Here is an 18,442-nt window from a genome sequence, read left to right as displayed (position 1 = left end):
CATCCCAGGACGAAAAAAGATCTATCTCTGCGGGATTCCAGGAACAATTTGATTTGAATAATATTATAGGCTCCATCGACTGTACACACATCGCTATTGTTGCTCCGCCACAAAATGATCCTGTTCGTCCCGCCAGACTGTATAGAAACAGGAAACATTATACCAGCATAAATGTCGAGGCTATATGCGATTCAAATCTGTTATTTACGTGGGTTAATGCTTCATTACTGGCTCAACTCACGATAGTGGACTTTGGAGTAAATCGCCTGTTCGAAATCATCTATTAAATAGTCAAGAATTTATCTTTTTAGCTGACAGAGGATACCCTCTCGAGCCATTTATTTTCACGCCATATGCTAATCCTGCTACACGAGCTCAACACAAATTTAATAGACTTCATAATCTAGGAAGGAAAGTAATTGAACGCGCATTCGGCATTTTGAAGTCGAAATTTAGATGTCTTCTAAAACACAGAACTCTACACTATTATCCTACAACAGCTGGAAAAATTATTAACTCTTGTTTCACACTTTATAATTACATGAAATTGAGAGGTGTTCAGTTCGATGATCATGAGCACATCCAAAGTTTGTTTCTTTTGCGGTCTGCGTCTTCCAACACCTCCTTGATCATCACTGTTCCTGGGAGTTTCATCTGCAATAGTTTGAGGGTCTGGAAGTTCCTCGATAAGATCTTCCGGAAACCCATTACATACTGGCGAAAATGATCCAGAAGCTGATGGTGTCAACTGGGAGTGACTTGAAATTGACGGTATCCCCCGTGCCTTAATAGTGCTATCACCTTCGTAAGATATATTCCCGAAAGCAGCCAATGATTTCTGCTCCAAGTTACTCAAAATTCTTTTGCAGCCTGACCTCTCCTTGTGCTTCAACTGATATATCCAATCTCTGAAATTCTATGCAAACCGCATACATACACTTGCATTAAAATTAATTATACATTTGCGTGGGCGTCAGGATTTCGTTACCTTGATCCAATCGTCTTTGACTTTCTGAGGAGGTCCCAAATCATTCAGCATCTTATTTAGTTCGTCCCATGATGCATCGTACCCTGAGGCAAGGGAATCCCAAACACTAGGGTTCTTTATAGCGAAATTCCCAAAACATTCCCTCTGAGACTTTTTGGTGTTTAATCCCTTTCGAGCTCTTTTTGTTCCAGGATTTGTATCTCGAACAACTGACGAATAAGTATGTGCAAAGTGAGGTTATTTTCTACTTGTTCGCAAATTCTCTTGAAGTCATCAATTATGCAATACATACCATTCGGATTGTTTTCTTCGTGCATCTCAGTTTCAAAAGAAGATTATATCACAGCCCACAGTCTATAAATTCACTAGAATAGGAGCATCTGTTACTTACAGCACAATCGGCACGTTGACCAAAGTCGCAAATGACAGAGCGACGATATGACACTTTGGATATTGAAATCTTTATTTGCATTTCTTGGGATTTTTATCCAAGATCGCAGAATACCAAATCTTGAAATTTTTAAAATCTTTATTTTGAAACTTTATCTTTATCTTTATTCGCAGAATAGAGCCCAATATTATGTGAAATTAATATTTAATCTTTATTGTTAACGATACGTGAAGTTTTCAAATGAAATAATTATCTATTTCATGAACAAAAATGGCTTCTCTGAAATGTCTGCAAATACTTCAATAGGAAACCCCGGAAATATGATTTTTTTTAGAGAGATTTTCTTATTGTTTTAGATGGGAAAGGAGAAAAGTCCAGGAATAAGAACAAACCCTGCACTCAAGAGCAACTCAACAAAGTTTTGGAAGCCTTTCGTCACGGTTTCACTTATACACTGTTTGTCTCCAATTAGAAAATTTCCCTAGTCTCCATTTGGATTAGTTTGTTTCCAATAGAAGCATTTTGCACTCGTGTATTTTGCTTGTATTTAAGAAGTTTTCAAATGATATTTAAATAATTTTCACTAAACAGTAAAATTTTAGAAGAGTCAATGAGAAAATTTATGTAATTTTATTTAGAAAAAAATTAACTTTCATGTGTTGAATCTTTTGTCAAAGTTAAAGCATCTGGAAATGGTTTTGAATTAGGACATTTACCCTATTTCGAATATGAAGAACGATTTTATTGCGATATGGATATGGTCCCTTGCCATTGATAAATTTCTTGACAAATTTGTTTCAAAATTTTCAAGTCCATTATGAAAAAAAGAGTGTTTTTAGAGGAAAAAAGTTCAATTTGCTTGAACTTGTCTGCATAAAAGCTTAAAAATAAATTTTGGGAACAGTTTGATAGCGCCATCTGTGAAGTTTTCTTCTGATACTTGCATGACAATGAGTAGTCAGCTAAGAGAATCCTCGTAAAAAAAACTAGTTTTCATTCGGATTCAAAAGTGACCTTTTTTCCAATGGAAATAGCCCATTACATAACAAATTTCACTTCAAAAATTGTAAATTTTCCAAAAATAAATTATTATTTCCAAAATTTCCAAACAACGAAAATTTAGACTAAACAAAGATTCGAGTAACACTTTTCATTTAAAAAAAAATTCAGTTTTAGAAAATTAAATTTAAATAATACAATTGGAGAGAAAACCACTTTCTAAAAACATGGAAAATCAAAATTTGTTATTAAAAAAAACTTAGGAAAAAAATTCAAGTTTATTACAATTCCTTTAAATTTCCAAAGATTCTCGTTTTCAGATCAATTGGATAAATTTTCATGCAAAAATGTCACAAAAATTTCGTAGTAATTTCCAAAGTTTCTTCAAAATTTCGCAAAATTTCAAAGAAAAATTAGAGATAATGAAACTGTTCCAATGAAAAATAAAAGATAGAAATCTGTCTCCTGAACATTTTTTTGTAGAACAGGAATGTTCTCAAGTGATTCTGCATTATCGACTTTTCTTTGTATTGGTTGCTGTCTCGACTGTTTTCCTCAATCCTTGCGGTGTTCTAAAAATCCAGAAACAGTCGTGACAGGAACCAACTAAAACAAAAGCCGATAGAAGCACTTGAGAACACTAAAATGCTAAAAAAAATAATGTTTAGAAGAAAAATTCCCCCTTTTCATTTTTTTTTCATTGCACTAACACGAAAAAAAGAGCATTTAGAGTTGAAAGCTTACCTTAGCAGTGGGAGGTATCCTCTGGAGAGCCTCATGGTGGGCCGATTGGCTGAAGCTGCGTTTGAGGCGCGCGGACGCCGTTTGCTGCTTCACGGTGGCTTTCTTCGTGGCGGGAAAATTGGTGGCCTTTGGCTCCCTGAATGTATTTGCAGTGGCAGTGGCTGCTGTGGCAGTACCACTGCCGCCTGCAGCCTCATCACGATGCGGAGAACCCTTCTTGCGAATGGAACTCAGCACTTCTTGCTGAAAGAGTGACTGAAAGGTGCGTCCCGGTGCTGGCAGTGACGACTGAGCCTTGGCACCGGCAGTGGAATGATTAATTGGCTGTAGAGGACGCGTCTTCACCAGAACCGTCGTCGTTGTCGATGATGCTGCTGGAGCAACACCCACATTGGCTGGCGGTGGAAATTTTTTCGTTGTCACCTTCTTGGCCGGATTGACGACAGAAAAGCCACCCGCCGCCTTGCCATACACCGTGGACACAGGCAACTTCTGGACGTGGCTGTTGGTGCTGTGATTGACGCCATTCATGTAGCTAACACTTGTGCCATTTGCGCGAATTTGTTGCTGCTGATGCTTGATTGAAGCCAATTTACTGAATTTTCCCGCAAGCTGAAAAAGAGAAATCAACCACAATTGCCAAAAATCTAATACACAGAAAAGTTAATTTTCCCTAATTTCCCACACAATTTCCCCGTGTGAAAAAGATTTTTAAAACAGTAAAAAAGACCCTTGGGGCATCACAACACAATTATACTCATCGATTTCACACCCTCCCTGGAAACCGTCCTTCAACGCTAAAGTTAATCCCATAAATCCCATTAATCAACGAATCCCTCTCTCTCTCTCTTAAATGATTTACGAACTTTCTATAATGGTGTCTTTAAAATTTCATCAAAATGATTAAAATTGAACACTCAATAAACTCCTTTCAAATTGCTCAAAAATAGCTCTGAGAAAGAACCTTTTTCATAAAATTTAATAATCTATAATAAATTAGATTTCCTGATAAATTCAATTTTGTTAGTTTTCATAATCATTTAAATCGTTTAAATTAATAAAAGTTCACCCGATCAAGCATGTAGGGAGGGAAAGGCACGAAGGGGTCGATTTTCCACCCCCTACTAAGATAATCAATAAATTAGAAAAAAGAGCATAAATCTAAAAACAATTTAAAAACACTAAGAATAAGCTCACTCAGAAAAGTGCCTTTACGGGATTGAAAAGTCATACTGCACGGGCTTCAGATCTGAACTGGAGCCAAAACACAGAGAGAAATCCGAAAAAGTTAAAATAACTTTCCGGAAATGTTTATTTTACCCTGCAGTATTGATCCGAAATCAGTGTAAATATTACCCTTTTTAGGTGTATTAGGGGTTAAAGGTACCCTTTTTTATGTTAATTTTACCCTTAAAAAAGTGTAAAATTAACATTAAAAAATGTTGATATATCGTCGGTTGCGTCTACCTCTGTCGTACCTGCATTTCTTTTGTGTCAGCATTTCACGCAAGAGGGGATGTGTGTATTGTAGCTTGCACCGAATGCAGATACAAAACAAATGCAGATACGACAGAGGTAGCCGCAACCGACGATATCTTTACACCTAAAAAGCGTTAAAGTTATGAGGCAAAAAAGTTGATCGCATCCTCTTTTTTTCTCAGTGAAGGCTTAACTTCTTAATTTCTTATCAATCAAGATTTTTTTTTTTTTTTGGAAAATTTTGTCTTCAGATTAATTAATTGAGGCTACATGACACATTAAATTCTGATAAACCAATAAAAGCGCTTGTTATTTAGCATTTTGAGACTTTAAGGAACTAGGCTAAACCCCTAGTGTGCAGACCGTTTATGAATGAGCTTTCTAAAAAATACAAAACCTTTCAATTTTGGATTTTTGGACGGTCTGATGAAGATTTTCATCGACTTTTCCCAAAAAAAATTGCACAGAAAGTGCTTGAAGAGCTTCAAAGAATTTCTCAAGCTTTCCACATCTGTCCAATATAATCAAAATCGGTCTAGCATTGATTTTCTTGTCGATTTAAAAAAAAAACTGAATCTATAAACAAAGAGCCTAAAGAGCTTTTTTCATCATTCAATTTTTTGATCAATTTAGCGGAATTTTCAAGAAAAGTCTTCTTGGTATCTTAAAGCAACCTTTTTCAGCTTCCAAAATTCGACAGATTAATTAGGATCCAGTCTAAATCACATTCTTAAACACTTTTCTTTATTGAACTTTTAGAGAATTTCTAGTAGAGATGATCTCGTCTTTACAAAGATTTTGAGATTAGAAAAAAATATATGTGAATATGGATTTGTGGTGGATTTTATACAGAAAGTTTGTAGAAAATTTTCAAAGGAAGATCCAAAAGAAAATAAAGCTCCTTTTATTAAAAAAAAAAACCATAGTAATTGGCTCTTTGAAAAATTAATAATAATGTTTATTAGTTATTCGTTAAATGATCAAAAATCGGATTAAAATACGATTTATTGCTAATTTAAAGCCAGTTTTAGCTACAGAAATGGATCAAAGAACAGAATTCCCTCTAAAAACTGTCCCGAATACGTTTCTTTTTTTTTTTCAAAGTTGTTAAAGTCGAATTAAAGGATTTTATTGGTTTTTTTTTCATTTTTCTATGAATTTAAATTCAAATTAAATTGGGTTAAAAAAGTTTTTACAATTTCAACTCAAAGATAACAAATTGAGAAAGCTGATTTTTTTTTGAAAACTTGGAAAATGTGCAATGGCCTCAAACTTCAAGAATTCAAAGAAATTTTTAATAAATTCAAACTTGTCCCAATCGGATAAGAAAACGCTCTCTAAAGTTTGTTTGACATTTGACCTTAAATAAAAAGTTAAAAATAATAATTCAAGGACATCATTGTTTACCAAATTTCCAAAATTTAAAAAAAGTTAAAATAAATAAAAAAAATGTTCTTAGAGGTTAGATAATAATGGTAAATATGAAGAGGAAGGATTCCCCAAATGGCAACAAATCGCAATCTACCACCCTCTAACTTTGGTAAAAGTCAGATAGAACACAGAATTGCATGTATTGTTTTCACGTTAGAATTTGACTTACTAGGGGAAAGTACTCTCCTTTCGAACGTTCATGCCCTCAAATAATGTGAATTTTCTCTTATTTTTCCTATGAGACATGCACATTTTTATTAAATATTAGTTAGTTTAAAAACTAATAAAAAATAAAAGAAATTTCACATCATTTGAAGGCATGAATGTTCGAAGGGAAAGTACTTTCCCCTATAATAATATTTGTATTAATTGTATTCAATTAATAAAATTAGGCAATAAAAGAAGACTCATTCGTCATTTGTTCGTAAATTTTTGTTTGCCTGACGAACATTTTACGAACATTTACGAACAAATGACAAAATTTTACGAATATTTTTCGTGTGTTTACGAATATTTACGAACAAATGTTTGTAAAAGTACAAAAAATGCTCGTAATGGTGGCAGTACAAGCAGTGATACTGCATCATACTAAATACGAAATGCCTCTTCGAATTGTTAGAAATCCAGTCCAATGGATTTTTTTATGGTTTCAATGCAATTTTCCAACTGAATTCTGAGGCAAAATAATGACAGAGAATAATATTTCATAAGAATATATTCAAAGAAAAAAGTAGATTAGGTTTGTATTAGAGATTGAATGCAATTTATGGTACAACTAAATAATTAAATAAATTCAAAAGCTCTGATCTAACAAAGTTATTGCAAATTGTAAATTTTACACTCAGTTTCGTAAGAAAGACTTGTGACTTGTACTGTATCACTCTGACATTTTCCTTCATTTTGCAAATTCTGCAAATCATTCTCAACAAATTTTTCCATTCTTGCCGATCAGAGATGCGATTTTTGTCCTAAAGGTTGAAATAAGCAAATAATCATGACGCAGATAATCGGTAATATTAAAATTAGGATGAGTCACCAATCCCATATCGATGATACTTAAATACACCGAAGCTAAAAGAATAGGTGAATTCAGTGAATCACGAATACTAATTTGTCATCAATTATATCACAATTTCACGCATTTCCCGCGGCAAGATTTTTAATTAATGCAAATATACAAGAATTTGCGATAAATGGAAATTAAGTTATTAAATACCAGATCAATTTAGTTTCATCTAAAGGTTGTGCATAGTTTCCATTAGAATTTCTATCGAAAACTGCTTAGAATCTCTCCCACTGGGAGTTAAAACAACCTAATCAACAATGGTTTGAATAAATATTTGGCATTTTGAACTTAACTGCATTTTCATAGGATTCAGATTTACAATTCTGATTTTGTGCCTTTTGTGTTCTCCATTCTGAAAATTGCGTATTTTTGCAACACTGAACGTGAAATTGAAGAAAAAAAGCCCAGTGTTTATTTTCACACATTTTCGCGATTTTTATCATATATGTACTTTGTTTCTGCAGGTTTTATTGGACTAAACAAACACAGTGTAATAAATTACGAATATTGTTTTTATAGATGTTTCTTTTTAATTCGTTTAACATTCAGGATTATTTGAAGGATTTTTTACAATGGGAATCAGAAGTCAACTTTTCAGTTTTTTTTTTTTTTTGAAGCGTTTGGTATTCTTATAAAGCATATTTAATGAACATTTGATAATTACATTAACTTTAAATGTTTTCTAGTTTATAATCACCATTATTTAATAGCCTATAATCGGGCAATTTCCTACAAAATGATATAAGCTTGTTTAAAATTGGGTAAATTATAAAGGATATGACCAAAACTTTTATTTACGAATCTGAAAATAAAATTTTGTAAAATTTTTTTTTTTTAATTATTCTTTTATCTTTCAAAAATTTAGAAATAATAATAATAATAATAATAATTTATTTCTCTTTTATCATCTGCGGCTGCCGCCGACTTCACAACAGACTTCAACGGGCAAGTCGGCAGAAAATCCCGAATCATTAGTCGTATAGGCCGTTACATAATTTGTACAATTTAATGAATTTAAGAAAAAAAAAACAATAATCATATATCATTCAGTACAAATATGAATCAGTGAATATGAATACTTTATATTTTATACATAAATTTAAATCAATTTTATTTTGCCAAGATTTATAATACCCATTTTTTCTTCTCGGAAACTGAGGTATTTATACCCGGAAATTGCCCTACAGTGGGAACTTTCAGGCATCCTACTACTTACGGAAATGTAAAAGACCGATTTGGGTGCTTATCTAAATCGGGTTCTTGATCTCAGGAGGACCATTAAAAACTGGCTGAAAAAATTTTGCAATAGTGATATTTTCTCTTGGAAAAGATCAATTCCATTTTGGATAAACCCTAACATTAATGATGATATTGTTTCCGTAAACTTGAAAACAATAATTCGACTGTCTTTTGCCATTTAGAAAAGATAGAATATGTTTCCAAGATCGATTCAAGGGTCTGACATCTTTTCACTTCATTCTACTTTCCACCTTCTAATACTTCTCAACAGTGTCAATGTCGAAAAATCCCATACAGTTGTAAAATTTAAACATTCTCGCTTAAGGACGACCAGTGCATTTATTAACATAATCCCAAACTCTGTTTACTGGAAATTTTTCGAAAATGTATCAAAAGATTTCTTTCATTTTCGGATCAGAGATTGTCTAAGCTAAGCGACCATTTAGTCTCTCTACAAAAGTGTCCTTTAACTCTTTCGTCTCCTTTGGGACTATGGGTACCCATGGAAAAAATAATTTTTTTAGACTATTCAGAATCGATAAAAATCCGATTCTTGTGGATGATTACAAACTATAAGGATGTCCAAATCTAGGATATTTTTTGCAGGATCCCAATTAACTCCTGAGCTTAGATATTTTTGGTCAAAAATCGTGAATTTTCGATTTTCTGCTTCCTTGGAGATATTGTGATTTTTTTTTTTTGATATTTCTAGACCAGAATAAGGAAAAACCTCTCGGGGCCAATAAGTATGATAATTGATAACTAACAATTACAGATTGCATAAATTCAAAAAACAATTATTTCTTAAATGTTCAAAAAACTTGTTCAAACTTTATGGGTACGCTCGTCTTCAAAAATCCAGAGGTCAAATGTAAGGTTCTCCCGCCAATACCCGCCATTTGCTTTTTGACACCAACTTTGTAAGAAAATTCCAAGCGGGAGCGACATTTTTGCCAATATGGCCAATAATTTTGACATTTGGCAGCGAGGGAGATTGCTTTCAAGGAAGTTTTTCCTATTCTTATGGATTTTGGTGAATTCTGATTGTCCAGGAAGTGTTTTTTTTTTGGCTCTTGAGAAAGCTTAATGAGTCTACAATAACATCGTGTTGAAAGAAATGTGTTTTAAAGTATTATGTGTAAAATATTATGAGAAATCTGTTTACAAGCAGGAGCTGGGTGTCTTTTTTAGCATTTCCTGGACATCCCACAAGATACTGGTCAATAATTCACCTTGTTTTAGTTATCACCATCGTACAGGAGTCCTTTGACACGCACAAATAGTTTACAAAATCGATAATATTGACTTTGGTAAAATTGAAGTTTGTCTCCTTTTCGTTCTTTTGGGGACGAGAGTACCCATGAGTTTTCCAATTTCCCAGAGGAGGAAAAAATTCTTTCTCTGTAAAAGTATCATATTTGACCACTAAGACTTACAATAATAGGGTAAATTGGTACAAGTTGGACAATGGCAAAAGTTGGAAAATTTCGCTGGGACAAGTTGGACAGGCAATTTTTTCTTGATAAATACAGTACTAAATTTTAATTAGTATATTTTTCTATGTTATAGTTTAATTATTTGGTTCCTTGTGCTGCAAATAAAGTGAAAATCCATTCATATGAATAAGATTTAACGTATAAAATTCTCACCTCAATTGACAGTGTAACTTTTCACCGTCGAAAAAATACATCGATCGGCCATTTTTTCCTAATAAAAACACAAGAAGAGTGACTTTGGTTTTTCGGTTCTGTTGACATTTCTCAATATTTCTGGCAAATTTTAGTGGAATAAAGTGTTTAATCTCGATAGTTAACGGTACGTAATGGTTTTATTTGATATAATTACTAACTGTATGAAGAAAAAGTGCTTATTTGAAGCGTGAGCAAAAGTGACAAGTTGGACATCCGGAGATACGATTGTATTGCAGGGGTTTTCTTTTTATTTCAGATGGGTAAAAAGGCAAATAAATTGAAAAAGTACAAATCCTATACTCTAGACCAAGTGAACAAAGCACTGGAAGCTTTTCGTCAAGGAAAGTCACTAAGTCAGGTGTCAGTATTATTTGGGGTGCCAAGAACAACACTTTTTAATAAGCTGACCGGGAAATGTCCGGAAGAATGCTCTGGGGGAAGGCCTCCTACGCTGCCAAAAGATATAGAAGATGAGCTCGTTGAATGGATTTTAGGATGCAGTGACAAGTGGCATCCTATAACAAAAGATCAAGTCCTCAACACTGTGCAAATTATTTGTAAGAAGTTCAAGATTGTCAACGAGTTCACCGATGGAAGGCCAGGATACTCTTGGTTCAAGAGCTTTTTGAACAGATACCCAGAATTGAGACTTCGTACACCAGAAGCATATACAACCCAAAGAGCTGGTATTACCACTGAGTGGTTTGAGAAAACTCATGAATATTTAAAATCCAAAAATCTTCTGGAACTTCCTCCTGATCGAGTCTTTAATCTTGACGAAACGGGTGTAATGCTTTCGCCCAAAGGTGGGCAGGTATCTATTATTATTCTATGGAGTTTTTAAATTCATGTTTGAAGTTCTTTGTGACAATTCGTATGATTAAAGAAAACTAAAAGAAGAGGCTATGCAAGAAAAAAAAAAGAATTAGACTTCAGAAACAGGAAGAAAGGTTCAAAATAAAAGAAGAAAAGGAGCAAAGCAAGAAAATTAAAATATCCAAGAAAAAGATTTAATAAATAATATATATCTAAGCCTTAATGTTTTTTACTTTTTAATTATACACTTTACCCTAGTGGTACAATTGATTCAGTGTGTATGGCATTCAGTAAAAAATCTTGAAACTTGCACAACCTTCCCCTACGCATTGTCCAAATTCCAACGTCCAACTTGTCCCACCCTGTCCAAATTATATTGTTTTGCACTCACGTATTTTTCTTGTATTTAAGAACTTTTCAAACTGTTTTTCAAGAATTTCCATGAAACGGTAATATTCTAGAAGAATCAAGGAGCACATTTATGTATGTCATCAGGGAAAAATGTATTTATAATGTCTTTAATCTTGTATCAAAGTTCGAGCCTCTGGAAATTGTTCCAATTTATGCAACTTACCCTAGAATAGAATAGAATATTTATTTGGTTAATGCCCCGGTTGAATGCAACAAGTTGGGACTATACAAATGGGACTATACTTATAAAGTAAGTTTTAGTGAAATTCGTTCGCTGGATATGTTGTGGTCCGGAAAAAGTTAATAAATATATTTGGAGGATTTAAATTTCGCGGTACAAGATGAACCTGAGGCTTGTTAAGTTATTTTAAGGTAAGGTATGTACTGTAATGTCTTCTCTTTCCCATCTCCTCCCCTCTTAGTAGCTCAAAGAGGAGAAGCATATAGGAACCGCTACGGCCTTAGGTATCTTACTTATCTTATCTTAGTTAGTAAAAGAAGATCAATAACTTTCAGTTTGTGTATATGTATGCAAGATGCGTTAAAAGGTCTAAGAGTACCAGTTATAGGACTTTCCCATGGAATAGAATAGGTTTTTGATACTTCAAAATTCCATTTATTTTATTGGATAAATATTTACTCTGCCCTATATTTAACGCTTTTCTGTTGCAATCAGAAATATTTTTATCAATTCATACTTTCTTACAAATTGTCTTTTTTATAGTCATCACATTTGTTAGATATTTTTAATGAAGTTTCAACCATTTCAGATGATGGTTTTTTAAGACTGAAAACCCAAACGTCAGTGAAAGTGCATAATTTATAAGCAATTTTGCTTGGATTGTCACTAGGCTCCTGTTCATCATGGCGATTGATAGTAAAGATAAATCCAATAAGCGACTATTGAAGAAAATCTATGATCTCCTTATAACAGAAGGTAATACTACGATCATTTTATTGTATTCTTTTATCCTAAAATTCAATTTCTTTTTATTTGTTTCAGACTCATACGCAAATTGTATCCTGCTTCTTTTGCTGAATATTTCGATTTTCTCAGACCGTGAGAAGTTCAAAAAGGATATCCCAGGAGCTGTTACTCAGCGAGCACAGTTAGGTAAAAGAGTTAGCATTTTCAGCATATCATTGTGCTCGCTGGGTAGAATAAGTGAATTTTGAAAACAGTGACAGACTTATTTTTAATTAAAAAAAAAATCTTAAAATTCTGACTTTTTTCATATTTATTCTTAAAATCAGTTGAAATAAATCTTGAAATTAATCTTCTGCGGTCTTAAATTTAATTTGCTAACTTCTAAAAAAAAACAGATTTAAAGTTATTCGAAAAAATCTTATTTTTAATTCCGACTTAATTTTATTCTTTACAGGACTAATATTAAGAATAAAAAAATCTTAATATTTTTAAGCCCTAAAAAGACTTGAAATTATGAAGAAAAAATTAAATTTTAATCTTTTTTTTTTCTCTCAGTGTCCTAAAGGCTCGAACGCTTGTTAAGAGAATCAAACCAAGGGCCTTTTGGTTACTAGCCCCGTGAAGGCTACTAAAGCGCCATCTAGGAAAATTGCCTTTTTTAGCTATTAGGGTAAGTGTGCCAAATATCGGCATAGTTGCATGCAAGCGCCAAAGTCTCAAGTTTGAAATGTAGGGTGGAGTAACCACTTATCGCCATGTTTAGGAAAAAGAGGAGTTAATTTTATTACAACTTTTGAACTTTTATTACAAGATAATTCAAATTTGACACAAAGTTACTTAGATGTATTGGCTCTAGATTCGTGAAAACAATAGTCCTAGAATTTAACGCTGGACTACTTAAAAAACTGATTTTTATTAACAATGCAAAAATAACCACTTCGTCGCCACTTTTCGCCAGTTTTGTAACCACTTCTCGCCACCCACTTGAAAAGGTCCAAACTCGATTATTTTACGTAATGTTTTAAAAAGAATACATTCAGCATTTCTTTTTCATGATGATCACATTATTACTACTCACTAAACGATTTTTCTTCACTTTTATTTGAGATATCAAATTATAGGTCTATTTCAGAAAGTAAACAATGCAAATTTGACAACTGAGAATGTACGAAGTGAAGTTAGCGTCGCCTATTGAAAAGAGATGGCGACAGGTGGTAAAATCAATTCCAGAATATAACCACTTCTCGCCATGCCTAATTTTTATATAAAAGTAATATAAAATGAAATATTAATTAACTAAATACAAATTTCATGTATTCCACAAGTGTAATTAAATATTCAATAGACAAATTATTTATTTAAAAAGATATATTTTGCTTGATAAAAATTTGATGACACGTAGTATATTTGGTAAGAAATATTGGATTCGAAGCACTTGCTTAAAATATTACTTTAAAAAATCCTCAAAATCGTGAATCCAAAACGAATAACAATTATTTTTCGACTCTATACGTAGCAGCAGTAAAAATACAAAGAATTTTGCGGCTCATTTATTTCACAAATCGCGAAAAATAGCGATTTCAATATAAGTGGCGAAAAGTGGGGCACTGGCGAGAAGTGGTGATTCCACCCTAATATCTTTAATACAAATTGAATATTTTGTTACTTTTTTATAAGTGTTGCTTGGAATCTTGTAGACAGTTTATCGTCTATATTTACTCTAAAATCATTCTTAATACATTTTAAAATGAATAAAAATGTAGACATAGTTTTGGTGCCCTATTTCGGCCACTTTCATTCTCATAGTTCCTTGCCCTTCGGGAATGTAATTTTCAACGTCATCTCGTTTGTCAAAGTTACATTTTTGTTATTCTTTTGCATTGTATAATCTCTAGAGTATGTAAAAAACTAAAAATTCATGGAAATTCGAGGAACAAAAAAGGTGGCCGAAATTGCAAGCTGGCCGGAATTTGGCACACTTACCCTAACTAAATTTCTTCTCGTTCTTAAAGGGTTAATTTTGATTTTATTATAAATTTAGCTAAAAAGAAATCGAATGATTGATCTTTTCTCTTCCATCCATTGCATTCTAAAAGATATTTAGCGAAATATAAATTCTGGGAATCTGTAGAAGGGGGCTTATGAACTTAACAAAGGATTAAAGGAGTCTTTTTAGTTTCGATTTCAATAATCCCAAATGGATTTTATTTAAATGAAATTAAAGAGATTAGGCAAAGACAACTGCTAGCAATGTCATTCACGAATTCTCCAGGGTTCTTCCCAGAATTCATGTGATCTGATACAGTAGACTCTCTCTCAATCGGCAATATGGGGCGAAATGTCATCCGGTTTAGCGATAGAATTGAGCGTCAAAGCCTTTGTAAATTCCACAAAAAGTGCTCATTTATAAAGAATCACGATAAAATAGGAAGAACTACAGCGAATTTGAGTGAATTAGCTTCATAATTAAGCGTGAAAACTGTCAACAAAATTTGACGCCCGATTGAGAAAGAGCCGATTGAGTGAGAGTCTACTGTACTTTGAAGAACGTCAGTAAGGGAATAATAGTTATGCCACTGATCTGAATTGAAAGCAATTGGGAATGGAATCGTGTAAAGAGACTTGAAAGATAGTTACTCACCGGAGTTGTGAAGATGGTTGTTGCTGGTGGTTCCGTGAAAGTGTACGGATCATCGGGAAGTTCTGCAGCTTGCTGACATGACATGACCACTCTTAGCTTTTCCGCTGCGTTGGCGAGAGGAAGCTGACAAGTCTCTGGGGAGGGAGTTCTCTCGAGTCTGGGTGGAAAGGGGAGCAAGAAAAAAGTCCCGTGTAAGTGAAAAAAGAAGCCGAGAAAAAGAAAATGCCACAGAGGCACAAAATGATCAACCTCCGCAGAATCCCACATTCTTTCCCCACAACAACACAGAGAAAAAGTCTCTGAATGTGGTTTGGGGCCCAGTGAAAGGGAACTCAAGTGTGTATTTTGTTTCTATTGTTTTTTTGAGCTTTTTCCAACAAGCCCATTGTTATTTCCTCATTTCATTCTCTTCCCGCAGCGCAATGCAACGGACTGTCGGAGGAAATCAATAACTCGCAATTACCTCTTTCTGCCTTTTTGCGAGGAATCGCAGCTAGCAACTCATTCTTGTTGATTTGCTTCTCGGTCTGGGGCGGAGTCTCACTGACACAACAATCTCCCGGATTCTGCCAACCTTCCCGCCCAAAATCTCCAGTAAATCCCTTCCTTAACCCCTACAGATACCCCTGCAGTTCCTACTCCACGACAAAGGGCAGTCTATCCCTGGAAAATCTTGGGGTATTTGCAGAAATCTGCGATGGAGTGTCAAGAAGGCTTTTGCAGTGTGATTTTTTTGACAGCTGCCAATTAATCTTTGTGCCCCATCCGCCACAGAAAAACCTCCCAAAATTACGGCTTTGTCATTGACAGAGGTCGAATTTTTGCACTGACAATCAAAGGGTGATGAATTGGGCGATGTTTATTGATAATCAGCTACGCATATTCCAAGCAGGAAAAGTGCTGGGTGAGATTTTTCACGGGAGTTCACTGATGGAAAACGGGGTTTCACTACCACAGTTACACAATCACCGCTACAAGACGCCAACACGATTTTCCACGCAATCTGCAATTTTTTCCACTAACTCATGCACCAGGGCTAATCTTAAGATGCCAAGGGACACCACACTTAACAAATAAATAGCCAATTTGGGGGATTTATGGGTGAATTTTGCAATTTTTTTCACACACAAAATCAAATGACAAAAATACGCAGCGAAAATGGCAGCGATCTGACAGCTAAAATTCTCCGGAAATTTTTTATCGAAGCCAACTTCATTCTCATTAGCCATCTTACGGAATTTTGCTGCATGAATTTTTAGCGCGCTTTTGAAAATTCGGAATGACCTCACAAAAAAATATTACTAATAAAAACATTTTTTTTCTAAAATTATTATAGTTTTTTTTTTCTTACGCCAAATCTGGAAAAGCTTTTAGTAAGGTAAGGTACTCTCTAGTCGGCCGTTTAACAAGTCGGCCACTATGTGTTCTTCAAGTCGGCCGGTGGAATTATTTATTCATATTATATAATTTTGCACTAATATTCCAGGAGTTTTATAACATCATAAGGTCAATAATTGTATAAATAACACAAATGACCGAGAATACAAATGAAATTAGACACAAAACATTAAAAAAAATTATTAAGAGTCAGAGGATTCAAATTTACCTTAAGCAATATTCGTCATTTTTCAGCATATTTTGATGTTCTTTATAATATTCACGACATTTTTTCACAAAGAGTTATTCGATTTATTACCTGTAGAGATTACTTTAGCAGTCAAATTTTGAGTCAAACCGCAAGTTGAGAACTTTAACTAACTCACTGTGCAATAAATTTATTTTCATTATTGATAAAAATATTAATTTTCTGTCTTAAATGTGAAGGTGTGAAATTTTAAAGCCATGTTCCTCAATTCGGCCGGCTAAATAAAAGAATAAAAAGAATTTTTCCCTTACAATTTTTTGTTTTCTTAAAATTACTATTCTTTAAAGGTTTTCTTTCTTTCTTTCTCAATATCCTTTTCTAGTCCGTAAAAACGTTACGGGCTTTTAAAATTTGAAAAATGGGTGGCCGACTAGAGGAACCCCAGGTGGCCGAGTAGAGAAACGCTTATATTGAAGTGGCCGAATTGAGGAACACTCTACATTTTTAAAACATTTTAATTTTTTAATAATCTAAAATTATTTTATCTCCAAATAAAGTGTACAATCAGATGGACAAAGATCTATACTACAACTTAGGGTGAAAATTTGATCAAAACAGGCAAATTAAATGTCCTTTTACATAAGTTTTTCATAAAACCCATCCTTAAGTGGCCGACATACAGCCCCTTACCTTATATTCAGTTCAAATCACTCTAAGAGCTTGAAAAAAAAACAAATTATAATAGGGGAGGCCAGGGCAGCAAAGTTTTAAAATGATTGCATTTCGTCGGTTCCGAAGAAGACTATTGTAAGTCTACTTACAATAGTATAAAAAGATGGCATCATTGGATGCAGAAACCTTAGATCTACATCCCCACAAAATTTTATGTTGATTAAGATATTCCTGCAAAAGTTACAAGAAAAAAACTGAAAATCAGCGTGCCCAATTATTGAGTCTTTTGCCCACAATTTTGCTATAATTAATTTAAAAGTAGTGTTAACTAGCAGAAATTCAATGCGTAAGTATAATAAAATAGTTTCAAAAACTGAAAGTATACTAATTGCAGTGAAATTAATGAAAATAAATTTTAGCTGTCAAACTTTAAACCTCTTTCCTGTAAAGTTTACATTTTGGACTTACAATAGTCTTCTTCGGAACCGACGAATTTGGTTTTATACCAAAACTAAAAAATCACTTAAAAATATACCATACTTTTGTACAGAAAATGTATGAGAATGCTCCACCCTGATGCTATTATACTTCATTTATTAAACAAAAAGATCACAGAATAATTCATTTTCATTGCTGAATATTCGTGCCTAAATAACCTCAAAAAGATTTTAAATGTAACCGTCGATAACTCGTCCGGATTACGGCGATTCGGATTAGAGAGCGGCCACTGTATTAGATAGTGGCGATAGTGGTATCTTATAGTTTGCCTTCGAAAGAATATTGGGGAAACCACTCTTTATTCTAAAAGATATACTTTCCTTACTAGGATAGGCGCTAGTATTACCAAAACGCTCCTAATATCGATCAAGCGATGCTTGTAATCTTTGTAATATCAACTTTTCTTCCAATTGATGGATAAAAAAATATATTTTTTCTACATGAACATTAATTATTATAAAATTGTTTAATTATTTTATGTTTTACGATCTCAAATAAAAAATTTCACAATTTTTCCGGTAATATTTGGACAAGAAAAGTGATTTTTAAAAATGTGTGCACAAAATTACAATAGGGGAAGGCTTTGATCTTTCGCACATACGCTACCTTCAAACACTTCATATTTCTCCCATATTCCTTTATGAATCACACATATGGCTATATATTGTAATAGCTAGCCTTAAATCCCATCTTTCCTGAAAAAATTGAGAGTCTAATCCTTTTTTCCTAGATTTAGGAAGCAAAAAATAAAAACAGGTCCGAAACTGTAATTTTGCTGTGCAATACTTCAGACGATTGTGCACAATTAATATCAATTTTCTGAAAAACTACTATCACAGAGGGTAGAGGGGTTATTAGGGTTC

The 18,442-nt window shown here is 33.5% G+C and overlaps 1 protein-coding gene across 1 annotated transcript in view; it reads right to left on the bottom strand.

Annotated features, from left to right (window-relative positions):
- LOC129798187 (uncharacterized) overlaps positions 1-16,006 on the bottom strand; it is a 33,917-nt gene extending 17,911 nt beyond the window's left edge. The window contains exons 1-3 of the mRNA XM_055841210.1: positions 15,288-16,006; positions 14,825-14,981; positions 3,123-3,734 (exon numbers count right to left, since the gene is read on the bottom strand). Of these exons, the coding sequence (XP_055697185.1) occupies positions 3,123-3,734; positions 14,825-14,908 (696 nt within the window). The 5' untranslated portion in view covers positions 14,909-14,981; positions 15,288-16,006. The remainder of the gene's footprint in view (positions 1-3,122; positions 3,735-14,824; positions 14,982-15,287) is intronic.
- Positions 16,007-18,442: the final 2,436 nt, after the last annotated feature.

This window comes from Phlebotomus papatasi, chromosome 1 (genome assembly GCF_024763615.1).
Source record: "Phlebotomus papatasi isolate M1 chromosome 1, Ppap_2.1, whole genome shotgun sequence".
Taxonomy (NCBI): Eukaryota; Metazoa; Arthropoda; class Insecta; order Diptera; family Psychodidae; genus Phlebotomus; species Phlebotomus papatasi.
Note: the sequence above shows the minus strand (reverse complement) of the source record. Positions and strands in the feature narration are given on the sequence as shown.